A 19683-nucleotide genomic window follows, 5' to 3' on the forward strand; every position below is an offset into this window, starting at 1 on the left:
TTTGAATATACATAAGGCCACCTGATAGTAAGTGGTCACCACCGCCGCCACAAAGGCGCTGTAAAAAATATTAACCCATTGCCTATACGCCACCAACTTTCGGAACTAAGATGTTATGTCTCTTGCGCCTGTAGTACACTGACTCACCCTTCAAACCAAATAAATTGACGACCTCCGTGGTCGAGTAGTGTGTACACAGTAGTTTTCATGGCTACGCTACTCCGAGATCCCGGATTAAATTCCCGGCCGAGTCGATTTAGAAAAAAAGTTAATTAGTTTTCTATGTTGTCGTGGGTCTGGGTGTTTGTGGTACCGTCGCTACTTCTGATTTTCCATAACACGAGTGCTTTAGCTACTTACATTGGGATCAGAGTAATGTATGTGATGTTGTCCAATATTTATTTATTTATTTAAATTTTATCATAAAAATGGTTATCTCCGTTTATGTATATTGGCTTATTGTTTTGTTCGTCTTATAAACTGCAAGTTTTTTGTTGACTTTTACCAACAAATACAATCTTTTGCGAACGTCCGAGTTATAACTCTTATGGAGTCCGTTCTAATTTAATATACGTATTAGGAGGTTAAGGCCAGGGAGCGAGACACGTGCATGAATATTAGTTATTAGAATTGTTGTGTCACCTTTGGATGGTACTTGTTTGACAATCATACTAAGAAGGTTATACGTTGCGTCGTATGAATCTCCACAGCTGCTATTAGTGAATAAGGACCTGGTCAGTGACAGTGACAAGAAGTATTACAAATATAGGATTTACGAGAGGGCGAGACCTAATTAAAAAAAAAACATTTATAAAAAAACAGTACGTGAGTCGGCCCTAGGTAAATTAGGTTTACTTTATTTTAAGGAAACAATTATTTTTCAACAAAAACAAACAGTATATACCTATGTATACATATATTATATCTTATTAAATAACTGTAAATTAATGGAACATTAACCAATAAAGACTCCCTCAATTAGCTAACCATAGAAAATTAAAAAAACCAGCGAAGAGTAAGATAACATGGAATAAACAAAATCTTACTAGACATAAATACCACTAAAAGAAAAATATGAAATAAATAAATCAATAATTATTATGAAGTCAAAACTAAGTACAAGTTCACATTGAAATACTATTATAGAAACATTTCGAAGCATAACCCTGTGAAAATTAACGAAATTAATACCATACTAGTTTCGGAATGTGTGCACACGGTTAGTGCGTGTCGGTAGCGTGGTGCGAAACGAACAGTATGAGCTGTTACTCCGACCTTCATAAATGTTCCTGAGAAAAATACTGTTTCCTGATTCCTCGCCATGTAAAATTTTACTTTAATATCAAGCGCCCTTGGAACAATTAGCTAGTAAAAATCGTGCTTTTTTTCTTTCGTCTGGTTCAGAATTAATTTCAGGCACTTATTCCTCGCTGCCCCGAGACCACCAGACCGTTAAATATGTTCCTGATTGGTATTGGATTTGGTATTTTTTGTAAGTATAATTTGGATATTTTAACGTTGCCGTTTTAGTGATTTTAATATGCTTATTACTAAAAATACGAGTGCAGTTTATGTGAACCCATGTTTCACCTCGGACGCCGCCCGCGCCGCCGGGTTAATCACTGATTTAGTCATTTATAATACTCCTCTAACGCTTGATAAGTTTCCATTGTGGTCATTGAATTGAGCAATTTTTTCGAGGCTGAATACGCATATGTGTCAAGTATCGAGTCGTGGCAGTCCGCGCGAGAGCCGGGCTGGGAGCGACCGGTCCCCGAGCGGCAGACAGTCATAAAAACATTTCAGGTTCCTGCCGCGACCGTCCGCGCCGGACGCTCATTGCTGTTTTTGTTCTCGGCCCTAGCTCGCCCCCCACAACTAGTTGACTGCTCTAGTGATTGTGTAGTGGAAAATTACTTGATTTTTGGGTTTTCTTCATGTCTTATATTTTCCCTATATTATATTTAATTGTGCATGTACCATTGCCCATTCCGGAGCCCTGAGGAGAGATTCGAAAGTTACTGGTAAACAGTATATAAATCTTAGTGACTTGTTAGATTTTAAATATATATATATTATAACTGTACTTAGTTCGACGGGAGTATATAAATCTAAACTAGAAAAAATATATTACAGAGTAAGCGAATAAATCGGCCCTTGTGCCCTCATAGGCAAAGAGAGTATCGGCTATTTAAAAGTAAACATTTCAATCTATACAGAATATTCGTATAAAATGCAATATTATATATATGATGCAACATTTCAACTTACATATAAACTAAGTAGGTACCTCTATACGAATGTTACAAAGAGTATCTAATTGTTTGTATGTAGAGGGTAATCCTCTGATCAAATTCTAAAAAAATCACAGGTAGAAAATCGCAAGCCAATTCCTACGTTGGGTAGTGAGAAGAGATTTTGTATTTGTTGTTGAGTGTGCCTGTTTGATCATTATTAATGATTTAGTGTCAGTATCATAGCTCTAACATATATCTCCGCGTTTCAAAGTTTTTCATATTGTAACATCCTAATTTGGCTTCGTTCGCTGGACCTAATCTTTGTCGCTAATCTCAAATCCCACAAAAAACATTTCTGAATTCGTTCAATTATTTTGTATACATTGACTATTCGTTCAGTTTAGTAGAATTGTTCAATTGATATACCACTGCAAGGCAATCAATCGTTTAGGAGTAAGTGATGTGAGTTTACACGTATGTGTGTATACGTCGACACCTAAATCTGGTCCTACATGCTTAAATCCAATGCACACCGCTGTAATGCACATTACATTATTTATTAGACAGTCGGCGGGACTCGAACTGCATATAGACTAGAATCATAAGATCGCGCCATCTCATGTAGTTCAAGCGCTCGAGTGCATCAAGTGGCGACTTATTTCAGCGTTATCACTGCAGACTACATGCTAAGAGTACTGTTCTGACTCTGTACAGAGAACATACCTTGTAGTGGACGACGTGATCAATTAGGTACGTCTTCAATATTCATGAGCGTTTATTAAATTTTATTAAATAAAGTTATCAGTGGCTTTTCAATAAACTTAGATATATCCGAATGAGTAATAGCACGAGATAAAATGTATATGCGAATTTGGCTTCGGTTAAATTTCTAAATAAGCTGAATAAATATGCAAATAAGATGTTTTGTGCACACGCGACTTTGTAATTAGTTTTAGTAAGACCATTCAAAATGAAATGATATTAATATTAAATTGCTATATTTTAACGAGCGGCCGACTCGAGAGATCCTCGAAGCGACTTTGGGGGCTGTTTTTTTTAATAACCACTCTCGCATGTACCTACCGCTGTAAATCAAGGGCATTCAACCTTCATTTTTTGTTTAACTCAACTATGTTCGAGTGCTCGGCGGGTCTGTCTGTTTCTATTTAAATGTAATATTTCATTGTTTGTTCCAGCACAAATTTCGAGAACACTACGGAGATGTTAATTTTAGGGATTCGTATATCTCGGTGTGCACATGTAATACACATGTGTCCTGGCTGCCTCTATTGCGAAATAGCGCCATTGCCCCGATACAATTTCCGCAGTCGGGGCCCGAGCAAGTTTCATAATCATGTTTCATATTACATTGTGTACGGAACGCCAAAAACAATACGATACTGATAATGGAGCCGAGGTCAATGTTGCATACGACGTACAGGCGTACTCGCTACGCTCCTCTACCGTATAGATGATCTCATAGCTCATAGCGTAGGTACCTTATACGTAAAACGATTCCGATTCCATACGAGTCACACTGAGTGAATTGTGGACACCTTGCTGGATTTATGTGCAGATAACGATATTACGCAGATGTTCGTGATTCTAGCCGGCTGGGTCGGCTCTCCGTGCCCTTCGAAGAGCAGCGTCAGGGACGCGCTGATAATGACTATAAAACCGACAATAGATAATTGTACTGAAGTATTTTCTACTCGAAGGGATTTGCGCAAGCCGATCTGCACAGGCACCACTCGTCTAATCAAATATATAATTCATTCAAATGGGCTCTTTAAAGGGCTATTGAAATTGAAAGCCGGTATCTTCTCATCGGTTGTACTACCAATAAATATTTGTACGGTTTATTTCTCCGTTCCGGTGAAGGTTGAATAAGCCAATACAAATATTAGGCAGACGAGCAAATTGGTAACCTGATCGTAACAGGTCACATTCGCCCATAGAAACTCACATTGTGGGAAGCGTAAATCAGATGTCATAAACTTTGTGGCTGTTTTAATGATACGCACCCCACACAGTTCACAGTGTAAGAACACGTACTATATCGTAAACCCAACCCGAGCAAGTACTGCTGAATATTCATAATTTGTTCTTAAATTATCTAAATTGTTGCCTTAACTTTAAGGAATAAGATAAAATAGCGATCAACCTACAATGCAACCTACCACATTATAACGGTGGAAGTGCAATGCGCAATGCAAGTGCGGGCTGGCATGTAGGTAGCGACGCCTACGTAACGGTCGGCGGCGGCCGCGCGCCTCAACCTGACTCCTTGAGATCTTATCTGACGTTATCCTTCAGCGACGAGGCTTACCGACTTAGCCTTTAGGTCATGACTACCGGCTTTAATGCCAAAGGTGGAAAACTCCTTATTTTATATTTATTATACTAAGTGATGCTGTAAAAATGAAGGCCAAGGGGGTATGGGAAGTATTAAAGCTCTAATTACTTGAGAGTCAGATGAAGTTTGTGAAATTAGACATTGCCGTTGAGTTAATTTGCTTTTCGAGCGCGAGATGATGTATTTGCCGCGGTGCACGCCCTGAACACCCTTAAGGCGCGTCTATTCTTATACTCGTAAAGTCAAGTCAATCCACCAATCAAGAAGTTTACGGATCTCAAGCATTGCACAGCAGCGCAAGTTTCTCTAGAGACGCATTCTCTTTGACAGATATATCAGATGTATGTGTTAAAACAAACCAATCGCGTAAAACACCGGTATCAAAGACACTACAGTTAATTTAAAAATATGAGATTACCAATTGAAAACAATTACTATTCTCTTTTTAATATTGTAATGCTCCGCTAACCTAGCTGTAGTCGTTTTTGATCAACATACAAATATAATTACACGAAATTAATGAACGGGTTAAAGTAAGTAATTAATATACTTGATAAACAGTATAAAATATTGCTTTGCCATTAGCGACGTACACTAACAACCGCTTACTGCGTGTCTGTCGTGTTATGTTATCCATTAAATAGTTTTTAGATTGCGATTATGAATATGAATATTATTATTTTATACAATAAATTGTTTATTTATTTGAATTGATCAATATTTTTATCTATTAGGTAGGGAACATTTTTTTAATACTATGTAATATATCTTGTCATATCGTGATATTTATAAAAATAAACAATAACAATCTGATGATTTCTTAAAAACTAAATAAATAAAAATAAATTACTGACCAGGTTGCAAAATCGGCTGATCGGCAGCCACAACCGACCCTACTACCACAAATGTGGCTAGGGCGGCTGTAATGAAGGCCGACATCGTCGGCATCTTAGCGTCCAGCATCCTTATGATTGTACAGACATTGCTACCCCTGCTCACTGCACACTTTACTCCTTTAACGACAAAAGATACAAAACACAGTTAATAATACTGCACATCACATAAAATAAGTATTCATCTACAAGAAACGCAAACACGGCGAACCCCTCACATATCAACCTGTAGAGGCTTCACACTCCCGGTTTCACTCACAAAACCGCACTTTTAATACATAAATAATTCCGAGCACTCCTGGGAATTTATTGACTTAGAAAGATCAAAATACTTTGGGAACAACTTAAAATTGACACGATACTAACAATTAATTACTAATATACTTTTTAATATGTATTTGCAGTGTTGTTCGGCTTTCGGCAAAAACATAAATAAAACACAGCACTCCGCCGTTCGCGCAACTCACAGTACGCGCGTCTCAAACAACAGTTTGGAGGACACTAACACAGACTATAAAATTAATAACACTCTCCAGATTATTTTTGTCATCGACGTTTTACATTAATAGAATGCAAATGAGCGTTTTACTTTTATTAAGATTTAAATTTCATAACATAAACATTTCGGCTAAAACGATAATATGTTCTTTTTTAAGTATAATTTGATGAGAATAAAAATATGAAATCTAATAAGTCATTTGTATGTGGTAAATTATAGTTTTGAAACTAAGAATCTAAAACAAATATTGGTTTTCGTTTATACGAAAACAGTTAAATCATTATAATCTCATTGTACACGTTCGTTTTATTATAAAATGCTCTGTAACATGAGCAGTTATTATTTTTGTCTAAATAAGAGCTTGAAATCTATTCAATGTTATCATTGAGACATTTATGACATGATGTGTTGTTTGCAGATTTTTTTTTTGTTTGGTAAATTTCAATAAAATGCATATATAACTATGTAACTTTGCGATATATATATATTTTACTTCTTAATTGCTAAGTGTTACAAGAAAACAATTGATTTATCAAATACTTTGACAGTACGATTTTAATATTTATTAATTCATTTAAAAAAAAATCTACTAAATATAATTTTGACGTTTCTTAATTTTATATATCACAAATTCTATTGAGACAAACTAAACGTCAGATGATTAAAAATATTTAGTTTTTGACGTTTGAATAACGTAAATGTTTTAATACAGGAATTTCTAATTACATTAAAGTGAAGTATACAATTGTGGAGTAAGTTTTTATATAGATATTATCAATATATTTTTTTATAATTCGTGAATATTATATATATTGACATTATTTTGGAATTATGTAATCAGGTAAGGTTAGTTTCGTTTTCGAGTAAATTATTCACTCTTGGCGCAGATATGGGAGGTCACGGACACGAGCCACCATATACCATACCCAAACATACAGAGTTCCAAATTAAGGGTATCCCTCAGCTCGAGGAATTAGAAGAGGCTCTCGCTCGGAAAGGATTAAAAGACCCATGGATCAGGTAAAATTTAGTTTATTAAATTTGTAATCTTTGAATTTGAAATAAGCTAATTTAATAAAATAATCAAGCTAATTTTTTATGTACACTAAGTAAGGAAAACATTTTTGAAGATATTTTTTTATAATTTAAAAAATTGCTGAATAGCAAAGAGCTTCTCAAGCTTTCAAGCTTCAGAAGCAGTTGATGTTGTAAAAGCCGGTTATGGATTTATATTGAAAAAGAAACTGTATCGCTTATCCATTAACCAACATTGCACCAATTGGGGTAGTGCATGCCGATAATTGGGTCTATAACAAAAGCTTTTATATTCTAAATATAACATAAATATTTTCAGGAATGAGGCCTGGAGATATCATCCGGGATTTGGTACTCGCTGGCAACGTGCACGGAAATTGTTCTTCAGAGGCTTGCCCCTTGGAATTGCACTCACCGCAGCAACAGTTGCCTTTGACAAGTTCACTGCAAAGGATGGCCACGGCCATGGTGGTCACCATTAATTAAATTAGACTGTTAGTTATGTATGTACTTTGAGTTGATACAAAGAATAGCAAAACTTGATAAAAATATAAATGGGAAAAGAATGTGGTAATTATTGATTATAAAATATCCCTTTAAATACTGAGACATCTTACATAATCCTCGTCTTTGTGGAATTTTAGATAATAAGATATTATACATCATAATACAATAGTTAGAGCATGCTCATGTTCTGATATATAATTAAATATTTCTATTTTTTTTTATTTATGCTTTTGCTTACACCCAGTCAATTTTTATTAAGATGATTTTTTCTAGTGTGATTGTCATACTCATGCTCAATAAACTACCATTCATTCCGCTGTAGCTACACTTTGTACATACAATCCACTTATTAGTCATTCAGTAGCAACACTGCCATTATAGAAGGGTGATTAACGAGTGCTTCTCATAGTGGCCATTTCTTTGGGTGGTGATGACCAATTGACAAGTAATTAAGTTGTCTTCACTAACACTATGTTTAATAAATAAAATGTAACAGTATTGTTGTTGTGATTTTATTTTATTGCGCACTGACAATCATACAAGGAATAAACGTAAAAACAAAAAGTGTACAAAGCTTACAGCTTCCTACTTAAACCACTAACTGAATAAGAGAACTCTTCCAAGACAACCTACGGTTTTGAGAGAATAAATACCTGGTAAATTAAGCTTTTTCTGATAAAATGTTCTTATGCTATCTTGCTATAAATACTAAAGTCAATTTATTTATTTGTAACACTTATGCATCTCAACCACTCAACTAATGATTATTAAATTTTGCACACAGTTTTAGCGGTACCGAAAGAGCAGGAAATACCTCACATGCGGGGGTGCTGGTCACATTTAACTTACATATGACAGCCATTTCTTTAATACAATGTTGTTAAACGATGGAAAAAGGATAAATTAACGAAACAATTATTTTCAAAATATAATTTTATTTATAAAAAATGACTTAAACCTTTAAGTGGATCTCGGCTTCAAATCATCGTAACAAGGCCGTAAGAAAATGAAGTTCTTCTTGTTTGGATTGTAATGCTCGTGACCCTGAAGCAAAGAGAAGAATAAGTGAGACGTCAGCAGTGAACCGGTTCTCTATAGCAGTGTCTCGTCGCCGATATACGTGCCCCGCGACGGAAGCGAGGCCGAACAGCAGAGTCCTCACCTTAGACCAGTCGTAGCCCACGGCGTAGGCGAAGATCTGCCCGTTGTGGTTGAAGGCGCACTTGGTGAGCGGCTGGTCGAGCAGCTCGGAGGACTTGAGCTTGGTGCGCGCGTCCTTGTCCCAGAACGAGAACGAGCCGTCCGAGCCCACCGTGGCCAGCGTGCCGTGCGTCGGGTGGAAGGCGATGTCGTTCACGGCGTAGATGTCCTGCGCGAGCGACTAGCGTTACTCTGCGGGTCCTCACCGACGTGTCACGCGCTCTAGTCACGTCGTGTGAGCGGTTACGAGTACACAGATTTATGTTTTCTTAACATTTTCAATTATTGTTGGATATCCAATCCAACACTAGCATAATTCAATTCGACTCTATCGTAATTATGGGTGAGAGCCGAGATGGCCCAGTGGTTAGAACGCGTGCATCTTAACCGATGATTTCGGGTTCAAACCCAGGCAGGCACCACTGAATTTTCATGTGCTTAATTTGTGTTTATAATTCATCTCGTGCTCGGCGGTGAAGGAAAACATCGTGAGGAAACCTGCATGTGTCTAATTTCAACGAAATTCTGCCACATGTGTATTCCACCAACCCGCATTGGAGCAGCGTAGTGGAATATACTCCATACCTTCTCCTCAACGGGAGAGGAGGCCTTAGCCCAGCAGTGGGAAATTTACAGGCTGATTATGTAATTATGGGTTATAAAACTTATTCAAATTCAACTTTAGTAGTTGAATCATAATTCGTATTTGTGGCCCGGTACCTGGTAGCCTCCGGTGGTTCCGGCGGAGCGGTGGCACTTGAAGGTGAAGTTGTCCTTGGGGTTGGTAGGGTTGACGTACTGGATGGCCACTCGGCCCTCGACGCTGCCGAGCGCGAAGCCGGTGGGCTGCTTGGTCTTCTTGTCGCGGAAGATTGCGATGCAGCGGTGCTGGTACTTTAGCGGAGACTCCACTCGCTTGAACTCGGCGGGTTTGCCCTCGAGGGTGTACAGGCAGATGCCGCGGTCCGCCGTGCCCACCACCGCCATCGGGTAGTCCTGTAGCAACATTCGTGGAGCTCGTGCAACTCATCTTTAAAACTGTTGATCCTGTTTATTCAATGAGGAATAAACAGGATCAACAGTTGTAGAGGATTTTGAACTGCTAATGAGAATTTCTCAGCAGAAAATCCCAAAAACTTAAGGGTCGACCCGTGTCTTAGACTGAGGACCTCGGTATCTGATCTGATGATATACTAGTTACCAACGACGCAATCATATGATTTTGAGTTATTCGGAAACACCCAATACTCACGACATCGGCACAGTAGCACCTTTCATTCAAGTTCATTGTCATTATCGGCACCGAGCTCCGTGTGTCCCAGAACTAGAACAAACACATCACCATATGAAACTTCAACAAGCCAAGCAACCAATTAAATTACTTGTTCAGCATTTAAACATTTACCACTTGTAGGATGATGCAAATATGTTTATTTATATATTGCTCAAAACACCATTAATTTTTTGTACAGATTCCGTACTTCTGAAGAAAGAAGTTTGGACGACAGGTGATGTGAGCGAAGATAATGTTAAGAATTAGTTTCTTAAAATTTTAAGAATAATCAAGGGCAGCAAAGTATTAAAAATATTTTTTTATGTGATTTAAATTGTACACACTAAAATAAAATGTATAAACTAAAATTATACAAAACTATATATATAACTTTAGTATATAAATTAAACTGTTTCTGCAGAATATTAACCTTATGATCACTAGAGGGTCCACCAAGTCTGTAATGATAATGTGTGAATATGGGGTAAATTTGTTAGGGAAGTACATGTCTGAGCATGTTACCATACCATACCATGTTTTAATATGTACCTTTATATACAAATGAATAATCCATACCTTAAGAGTTTTGTCCCAGGAGGCGGTCATGAGACAAGTGTAGTTTGGGGCTTTGATCCAGTGGCAGGTATTGATGGGGGCATCATGAGCTGCCACCTGCAATCACATTAAAAATAGTTTTTACTTTGCAAGTAAACTCTCAAATATTAAACATTACTGAACAAGTTCAAATTACTATCATATTTAACTTTGTTTGAACATTCTGGTCTTTTATGTCGTACAGGTAGGCAGACTGGCAAATGGGTCACTGGATGGCAAGTGATCACCCCTACCCATATACATAGAGTATACAAGGGCAAGTATGCCAGTACTGGGAGAAAAATCAATACTTTCCCATATTATCAATACGCCACCAACCTTGGGAACTAAGATGTTAAGTCCCTTGTACTACTATTCACTCACCCTTCAAGCCAGAACACAAGAATACTCATTATCATTGTTTAGTGGTTAAAAATATGATAAGTGGGTGGTACCTACTTATATCTGCATAAACAAAGCCCTATCACCTAGTACAAGCTAATAATGCACCAAGCTAATGTCAGGATCTACCATCTACCAGTCTGATTAGAAAAAACCTTTTGTTTTGATCACTCATTAATTGAGGAAGGTCAATTAAAGAAAGACTCTCATTGTAGCTGCAGTGCAGGAACATTTAACACTGGAAGAATTACAGAAGAATATAAAAATATATACAATTAAAGAAGTTTCTTAATGGTATTGTTTACATTTTCCTTCAACAATAAATGTATAAAATGATATTCAGTGTACCTGTATAGTTTGATTAGCTGCAAGGTCCCAACATTTAACGCTCTTATCTGTAGAGGCCATGAATACTTTGGAACCATCCTGAAATAAGAATATAATAACATAATATTATTTGTTTCAACCATGACTAACAAGCTACAATAATACACAAATATTACAATTAATCATGTCTGGATAATTTGAATATAAATAAAAATGAAAATATAAATAATTTATTTGTTATCAAGAAGGTACTCACATCATGCCAAGCTACATCCAATATGGGCCCGTCCATGCCCTGTGCTGCTTTGGGTACTGTTTTCCCGGAAGCTTCGACCTCCCAGCATCTCACCTGTTAATGCAATAATAATAAAGTAGATGGATGGATATTATAAACACAAATGTATAATGGTGTAATTTCTTTGAAACTTACTCTGCAGTCCCAACTACCAGCTACGAGGAATGTCTGCGGTACCGAGGGTGGTGAAAATTCCATCGCTGAGACAGTATCTTCAGGTGGTGACGCTACTTCTACATCCTTATTGGGATTGCTGCTACCGCCTCCGAGTTGATTGAACATTTTACTAAATATATATTATATTGAAATATCAACAGCAAATATCAACAGCTTTTTAAAGTTATAACCAAGAAACGTGCGCATACAATCTACAATCGGTTAGAACGATAAAGTTCAATACAAAACTATTTATCTGGCACAAGAACTGTAGTTATGAAATGATATGTAATTTGATTGGAAGTTATTAAACGGTTTTATGTCTATATTAAACGTTTATTAACAAATTGCAGAAAAGCGGCTATTTTTTTATTTCGGCACTTGTAAATAAACTTTATCATCTGTATTTAAAAAGAATAACTGTCATTTATGTACGGTCTGAAATCATAAGGTTTAGCAAAAGTTAAATTTTACTTTTTTTTATAAACTTATATTAAATATATAATCAAAAAAGTACTTTTAACTATAAAAGTGGGCAGATAATTTATTAATAATAAATTTATATCGATTAAATGAAAATGAAAAGCAATGCGTCATGTATTAAGGCAAAAGCGAGGGCATTATATAAATCGAACATAATTTTCCTATATATTTGTTAAGATAATAGAGATAATAATAAAAAAAAACTAGCGCTTAATAGATGAGGTATTTTCTTATGTTAGTCGCTTTTAAAAAATTTGTTAAATAAGTTTTTGATTTCAAAATCCTGATACGTTTGATTGTATTTAATTCAATTCTATGTAAGGATTTTTAAGACTAGAATGTGAGCATTTACATTAGTTAATACCCTTTATTAAAGATTTTGCTTTAGTAACAAATTATTTTGTTTGTAGGCAGCCCTAATAACAGCTGATATTCAATATCTGACATATATCAAAATTGTGTTACAATCGTCAAACATGAATTAAATTATAACTATTTTTTATATTTTTTTGCTTGTTTTATAAGTATTTCCTAGTCTAAAAATATTCACATCTTAATTTTCATGCATAGAATAGAAGAATAAGCTTAAATTATTTTACTATTGCCAGCAATTTGACTTTAACCAGAATGAGTAGCACAGAATATGTTCAAATTAAAGATTTGAAACCCGGTATGAAGAACATCAATGCTATCTTCATAGTATTAGAGGTGGGACCGCCGACGCTGACGAAGGAGGCACGCGAGGTGCGCACGTTGCGCGTTGCTGACGCTTCAGCGTCTGTCAATCTCTCGGTATGGGACGAGCCCGGAGCGCTGCTGCAGCCGGGTGACATCGTACGCCTCACGCGTGGCTATGCTTCGCTCTGGCGATCTGCGCTTACCCTATACTCTGGTAAATCCGGGGATATTCAGAAGGTGGGAGAGTTTTGCATGCTGTTTAATGAGCAAGTTAACATGAGCGAGCCGCAGCCTGCTCCCCCGCCAGTCGTTGCCGCACCGCCTCCTGATCGAACCAATGGTGCACATGCTCCAGCTCGCAACTTAGTTCAAACCACGCAGCCTGCGGCACCTGGCACACAACAGTTGCCACCAAAAAATGAACGCTTCTCTCAAAACAACCAAGAACATAATAATAAACATAATAACCAACATAAAACATACGTCCGAGGGAGAGGCCATCAGCGTGGTAACAATAGAAGATAACTTATTAGTGATAAGATGAATTAATGAAATATAATAATTAAAAATAAATGTCACTATTTCTTAATCTATTCTAAATTAAATGTCACGGTCAGCTTTAAAATTGTTATGAGTTATAATTAAAATTGGTCTTCTCTCCAATTTATTAAACTGCCATCAAAATAATATGCAACTAAATATCAAATATGAATTTTAAGTAACAATTTATTTAAGCAAATTTGCTTCAAATATTGCTCATCATTTGTATTTGTACAAATTGAGACAAATAAAGACTTGACAAGGAATTAATTAAATAGGTGTCTTTGTATGATTACAATTGAAATTATTTCCTATATATTAAATGAATGTGGTTGAATCGAGAACACTAATCTTAATGATGTTTTTAATGTAGGCATTCTTTAAGTTTTCAATTGTTGAATGAATTTGATTGTGATAAGAACAAACTAATGTGTTGATGAATAGTGAGTTTATTTGCGATGTAACCTCTGAACAAACCCACCTTAAAAACAATAGTATCTTGCATTTACCTAACATCTTTCATTTTCTGTGATCTCCACGGGGTATACAGTTCTTAATAAAAAAGCTTGTCTAGCTCACTCAGTAAATGGACTGATGGTTAGACTAAATAAAATGCATAATATATGTAGTTGTTACTTTGGAAGAGAATACAAAAATCTATTATTTATCATATCGTATGGTTGGTATCAAATATATCATTATCATTTTGTATGGTTTTTATCAAATTTTTGGTACAAAAGAAAGAATGTCAGAAACCATAATGTTATAAGGCTAATTTTTTTTTAACATGCTTTTTATTAAAGTATGGACACAACGAGAGCATTGTCTGCTTTCTTTTTGTATATTGTATAAGGAAACAAATATCATGTGAATAATTTTGTTATATTTTACATATACCCACTTTTTTCTTAATATTTAGATTTGTAATCACAATAATTTCAAATTCTAATTTGTGTCTAGTTTTCATATCATAAAAGTTTTAGTTCTTGATAAACCTACCGTGAGTGTTCATTTTTTATAATGGAGCGCGGGAACTGTAGCCTTTCCAAAACAACTAACTTAAGTATGTCGGATTTATTACTAATAATACATGAAGATAACTCCAACAAAATGACGAATGACTTCGGAATTTTTTTATACACATCCTTTTATTTTTACGATGTTACTTTAAGTGTGCATGCATGCTAATGTTTTAAGTTTGTTTTAGTTCTTCGTCAACATTTACTTTAATTCAACTTGTGGTAAATAAATGTACAGTTTTATACATGTAATATAGTTTTATTCTAGGCTTGCAACTATATTCGGCAGTATACCGATTACCAAATATTCGGCGAACCCCCTGACCGAATAGCCGAATATTAGGCAAAAGTATTCGGCCGGATTTTAGCGCCAAAACTAGTACAGATGAAGAAAAATTCTTATCTTTTCTAATATAGAAGATGATTATGTACCTGTGTTATGTACTAATGACTACTTACGACGGAGCGTTTTTATGTTCGCGGAATGGGGCGTATAGGGGAGAAATAAAAAAAACGAATTATATTTCCTTTTCAATATACATATTCACCTGCAAGACGGATACATTTTTCAGATCTTTCACCTAATTTATTTATACCATCATAAAAAAATGTCTTCAAAATACGCCGAAAAGGCATCCTTGACTTCATCGTCGGTGGTAAATTTCTAATTTTATTTATTTATTTCCAGTTTTAAATTTCTTGGCCCGCAGCTCTTTTTTCATTTTTGGAAATAGGTAGTAATTACTTGGGGCCAGGTCTGGACTGTAGGGTGGGTGATTCAAATTATTGAAGCACACCCTATGCAGGGCAGCCAACGCAACGCGGCTCTTGTGAACGGGCGTGGTGTAGTGCAGAAGCAGCACACTTTTTGACAATTTTCCCCGCCTTTTCTCTTTAATGGCTTGTTTTAATCGCTCTTCACCCACTCTGCACCTGTGTTTCGGCTCCAGTAACAATTCGACTCAATACACCTTCCTTGTCTTCGTCGCAGAGGTCCAAAAATGCACGTGAACACTACGCGCTATTGTTTTTGCGGTGGCGTGAGCATTCTCGGCATCCATCTTGCGCTGAGCTTAGTCGTGCCAAGATGATCATGCAGGAATTTAAAAATATTTGTATCGGATACTCCACCCATTTCTGCGAATTGTTTCTTTTTTAATCGATTATAAGAGAAATTAAAAGATGAATATATACCAATTATCTCCCTATAACAAAATATATTATTTAATTATTCGGTATTCGGCCGAATATAATAAAAGCAGCCGAATAGGCCGAATACCGAATAGTAAATACTTATTCGTTGCAAGGCTATTTTATTCTTAATTCCGCATTTCAGTTATCCCCGAATGTACCGGCAATTTGGTCAACAGAGCCTTTACTATTGTAATTAACTGATGGTGGTGGGGTATCTCTGCATTAATGCGGCTACTAACTATGACCTGGTCCATTGAGATTGGTCGCTTCTGGACTCGAGATGAGGGACAAGTTCGGTAACACATTTGATGTAATGGTTTATTTGATGATTAGGCGTCGCGCAAGTCTGTCGGGGTACCACACTTACTAATGTTAGTGGGCAGTGGTGGTGGCATTAGGATGATTTAGCTTACATCCGTTCAGGGGAAGGGTCTAGAAAACTAGCACAAAAAATATCTAGAAAACTAAGAGTAGGTACCTAGTTTGTAGATTTATTCTGTAGAAACTCGAAACTAATGTAGTCTACAAAAATTGCTCTAACAAATTAAATAGGTACATATTATTTATATTTATATTAATAAAAAAGATGATTTTAAAGCGGATAGGTTAAAATTATTATAATATTCTTTGTGATGCATACATTTTAATATTATAACATTGACCCTGAACGGTTTCGCAACAGTTTGTTTATTGCCTGAATGACCACTATTTTGACACACCGTTAACGTCGGTTTCGTTTATCGTAATCGTAAATCGTAGCGAATTAACCTAATTCTAGTTATTTGATTTCAATAAATATTTATTATTCAATTAAACACCTAAAGATTTTCAATGGTTGTTAACTTTTATGTATGTAATGAATTATGTAGGTACAAAGAAAATATTTTTAAGGTTAAGTTAGTGCTAAGATATTTTCGACACGACATCTACTTTACGATGACTTACCCACTCTGATCCACGATCAGGAGGACCATCGCGGGGCAAAAAATATCCCACATAACCCTATTTCCCTTAGTGGTTCAGTCTACTTCAACCGACCTGCCTACTTCGAGTACATCTAAACACTGCATAGGTTCCCCTGTGCAATAAAACGAGATACTCGATTCAAGTAATTATTATTTAGAATTAAGATTGTAACGTACTATCAGATTATATTAATTCCAATCGAAAAAGCCTAACCTTGTTCATAATTATCCCGATACCCTAGTAGTTGGGCTAGTAGTAGTACCTGATAGTAAACGGTTAGATATATTTGGAGAAGATTATGAGTATATATTTTATATTGGGATCGTTATGTGTTCATACAAAAAAACAAATGCTTTGGGAATTGGAATTCGTGTGTCGAGTTGTAACAGTTAATTGCAATCGTGACAAAGTTGGCGACGTCTGCGCGCCGTACGGCCGCGAGGTGATAATTAATAAAATGCATTTGTGCTTATATTAAGAAAATATCTAATAAATACGTGTTTTTATTCTTAGATATTTATATACTTCTGCAGCGTGCGTGATCTTAAGCGATTAAAAAAAGCTTTGCTAGATTAAGAATAAAATTCCATGGATGTTTGTGTTATGTGGTCGGTACGGCCGTAGGCTGGGATTTTTGGGGATTCAAAGTACAAAATTTTCGGAATAATAATATACCTATTTATTTACTTGCTTCCTTCAAATGCCTGTATATCTCACGTTTTACTGAGATAAATAACAAACATCCCTACAAATATTATCTCTAATTTCACCCTCTTACGTACGGACCTATATATTTAAGAAAACATCAAAAATCACGAATTCCCGTACATAATCTCCTAATTAACTTCCTTAGGTTTAAAAAAATCCTTATTCGTGCTCGAAAAAGGAATTCTGCAACTAGCTAACTAGGTGTAGCCTGTACTTTGTATGTCAGTTACTCATTTAAGTAGAAGTGTATAGGTACTTACTTAATAATAATAGTATTTGATTATTGTGTTTGCCTTCTAATTCATTTTTATTCATTTTAATAGATATACTTTGCTTTTTTCAAAATAAAACTGATAGGTACATATAGTCTCTCATATTATGAACTCCTGGCTACAGCTTTGGCCATAAAAAACTAGTATATTATAGTAAAAGTAAAGTACTTTTGTCTTCTATGGGCTTGGAGCACATAGTGTGGACCTTTTATAAAGTTAAACGAACCTATTAGCATAGCAGCTTGTATTTCAGCTTGTCGGCGACCGCATCATACAGTGTTACCGAGTCCCATGCCTATGCCCCAATAGTGTCCTGAGGGCACAGGTAAACGCTGCTGTTATTATCTTAGAAGGAATCTGCTCAATTCTGAAGCTAGTTTATTTTTTTATTTTTCGTTTGAGGACGTTTTTGCCATCAACATTTAATCTTTATATCTCTAGTATTGTAATAAATTAATTAGCGTCATTTAAACGTCAATCAACAACGAGAACGTCGATACACGAGTGGCCTTGTCTCAATCAAGCCCCGCGACCGCGCGACCGCACGGCCGCGCTTCGCGTATGAGTCTTTTTGTTAAGTTTGTATCAGAAAATTAAACCTTTTATTTATAAGTTGATATTTCCTTCTTAGAATTCACGGAACTGGTTGATAGTTGCGCGCCGTGCATGCAATCGATATATCACGAATTGTACAGGTTTGTCATTAGTTTATTTATGCTAAAGTCACAAAATAATGTAAAAATGAAGTTAAAGAGGCCTATTGTTGGTCAAAATTAACCGATTTCGCGGACTGCCGTGGTGCTTGCTCGGATTTGTTCTCGGTTAACTTCGATATGTTCTAACCGCTGGGCCAACGGTTTTACTATTTTATATATTAAGATATATAAGTTCAGATAAGAAAATTAGATGGAAAGATTACAGTCGAGATGGCCCGGTTGATAAAAAAAAACAAAATAAAGAATTAAAGGTTTGAATCCGGAAAAGTAAAAGGTTCATTATAATTACTAAGCTTGCTTCGAGCCCACATTTAAGAAGGTTGTTTATTAAAGATTCATAAATTATGGACTAAAACTTAACAATAATTACTAGATCACGTGACTGCGCTGACTTGTCGTAACCGATTGTAATAGACTAATATCGCATAACCTATTCACTTCACTCGGGTGTTTTTGGTCATATTATATCATAATCTACAAATTAATAGTTATTGATACTTGAGGTTATATTAAATACTTTTCTGGTTATGACTGATGTCATAAACCGCAAACTCGACAAAATATCTTGACTTCGCTTTAACGCCGCGGGCGCGGTGAAGATGGTCTTGATTGTGAAAAACTCTACAAAGGCCGAGGTTACGTTGCTGTTTTAAGTTTATCAATTTTGATCATATCTTTTATTGGATACTTAAGGTAATCAAATAAAACATATCGCCATCGCGTCTCCCATGGTAAATTCAATCGTAGATAAAATATAAAGTAATGGGACTGTGAAAATCAAATTGTAATAAAGCCTTAAAGATGTTATCGCCCGCGACATTTGTTTTGTGTTCACTCGCTATAAACTCGTATATTTGCTTCGCTTGACACATACATATAAACATGTCACATGTCTAACTAGCCAGGATGAAAGCCAAAATCAGAATATACATTACTGAAGTGGGTTTTAAGAACACTTTTTTATCGTTTTTTTATGATATGATATCCATTTTTTATCCTTTACTTTTTACGAGAAATAATGGCTTATTGACGTATATTTTCTTGCTAAATTGAACCTAAGGGATATACGCGTAAAGATTGTTCCCGATACTAAGAATCAACGTGCAGATCGAAAGATAACCATGGTAAATCTCAGAATTCTTAACTTAACTGCGAAATCACAATATAGAAATATTGCTTAACGGAAAATCAATTCACAACAACCTGGTGATACTAATTAGCATTCTGTTGAAGATTTCTGTCATGCTCCGGTCACCGCTCACTTCCGGCTCCTTCTTCTTGACAATTAAACAGTGTCACGAAAAGGCACCTGCCTCAATGTTATAAGTGTCAT

General features: G+C 35.8%; 4 protein-coding genes across 5 annotated transcripts in view; 2 read left to right on the forward strand and 2 right to left on the reverse strand.

Annotated features, from left to right (window-relative positions):
* LOC113401257 (prolow-density lipoprotein receptor-related protein 1) overlaps window positions 1-5987 on the reverse strand; it is a 74298-nt gene extending 68311 nt beyond the window's left edge. Inside the window, exons 1-2 of one of the 2 annotated variants that reach the window (XM_064219027.1) lie at window positions 5853-5987; window positions 5448-5606 (exon numbers count right to left, since the gene is read on the reverse strand). In XM_064219027.1, the coding sequence (XP_064075097.1) occupies window positions 5448-5556 (109 nt within the window). In that variant the 5' untranslated portion in view covers window positions 5557-5606; window positions 5853-5987. Of the gene's footprint in view, window positions 1-5447 lie in introns of both variants that reach the window. The other variant, XM_064219026.1, reaches the window with a different exon arrangement.
* Window positions 5988-6598: 611 nt separating this feature from the next.
* Window positions 6599-8025, forward strand: LOC113401285 (NADH dehydrogenase [ubiquinone] 1 beta subcomplex subunit 3). Its single transcript, XM_026641131.2, has 3 exons — window positions 6599-6737; window positions 6873-7005; window positions 7340-8025. Exons 2-3 carry the CDS (start codon window positions 6875-6877, stop codon window positions 7500-7502), a joined length of 294 nt encoding a protein of 97 aa, XP_026496916.1. The 5' UTR covers window positions 6599-6737; window positions 6873-6874; the 3' UTR covers window positions 7503-8025.
* A 417-nt stretch (window positions 8026-8442) lies between these two features.
* On the reverse strand, window positions 8443-12167 carry LOC113401268 (protein Rae1). Its single transcript, XM_026641106.2, has 8 exons — window positions 11754-12167; window positions 11580-11672; window positions 11345-11422; window positions 10577-10672; window positions 9980-10051; window positions 9448-9723; window positions 8690-8896; window positions 8443-8571 (listed from the first exon to the last, which is right to left on the reverse strand). Exons 1-8 carry the CDS (start codon window positions 11898-11900, stop codon window positions 8488-8490), a joined length of 1053 nt encoding a protein of 350 aa, XP_026496891.1. The 5' UTR covers window positions 11901-12167; the 3' UTR covers window positions 8443-8487.
* A 497-nt stretch (window positions 12168-12664) lies between these two features.
* On the forward strand, window positions 12665-13508 carry LOC113401276 (SOSS complex subunit B homolog). The gene has a single exon (XM_026641118.2). The coding sequence runs from the start codon at window positions 12885-12887 to the stop codon at window positions 13458-13460; it is 576 nt and encodes a 191-aa protein (XP_026496903.1). The 5' UTR covers window positions 12665-12884; the 3' UTR covers window positions 13461-13508.
* Window positions 13509-19683: the final 6175 nt, after the last annotated feature.

The sequence above is a fragment of the Vanessa tameamea genome, chromosome 25, assembly GCF_037043105.1.
Source record: "Vanessa tameamea isolate UH-Manoa-2023 chromosome 25, ilVanTame1 primary haplotype, whole genome shotgun sequence".
Lineage (NCBI taxonomy): Eukaryota > Metazoa > Arthropoda > Insecta > Lepidoptera > Nymphalidae > Vanessa > Vanessa tameamea.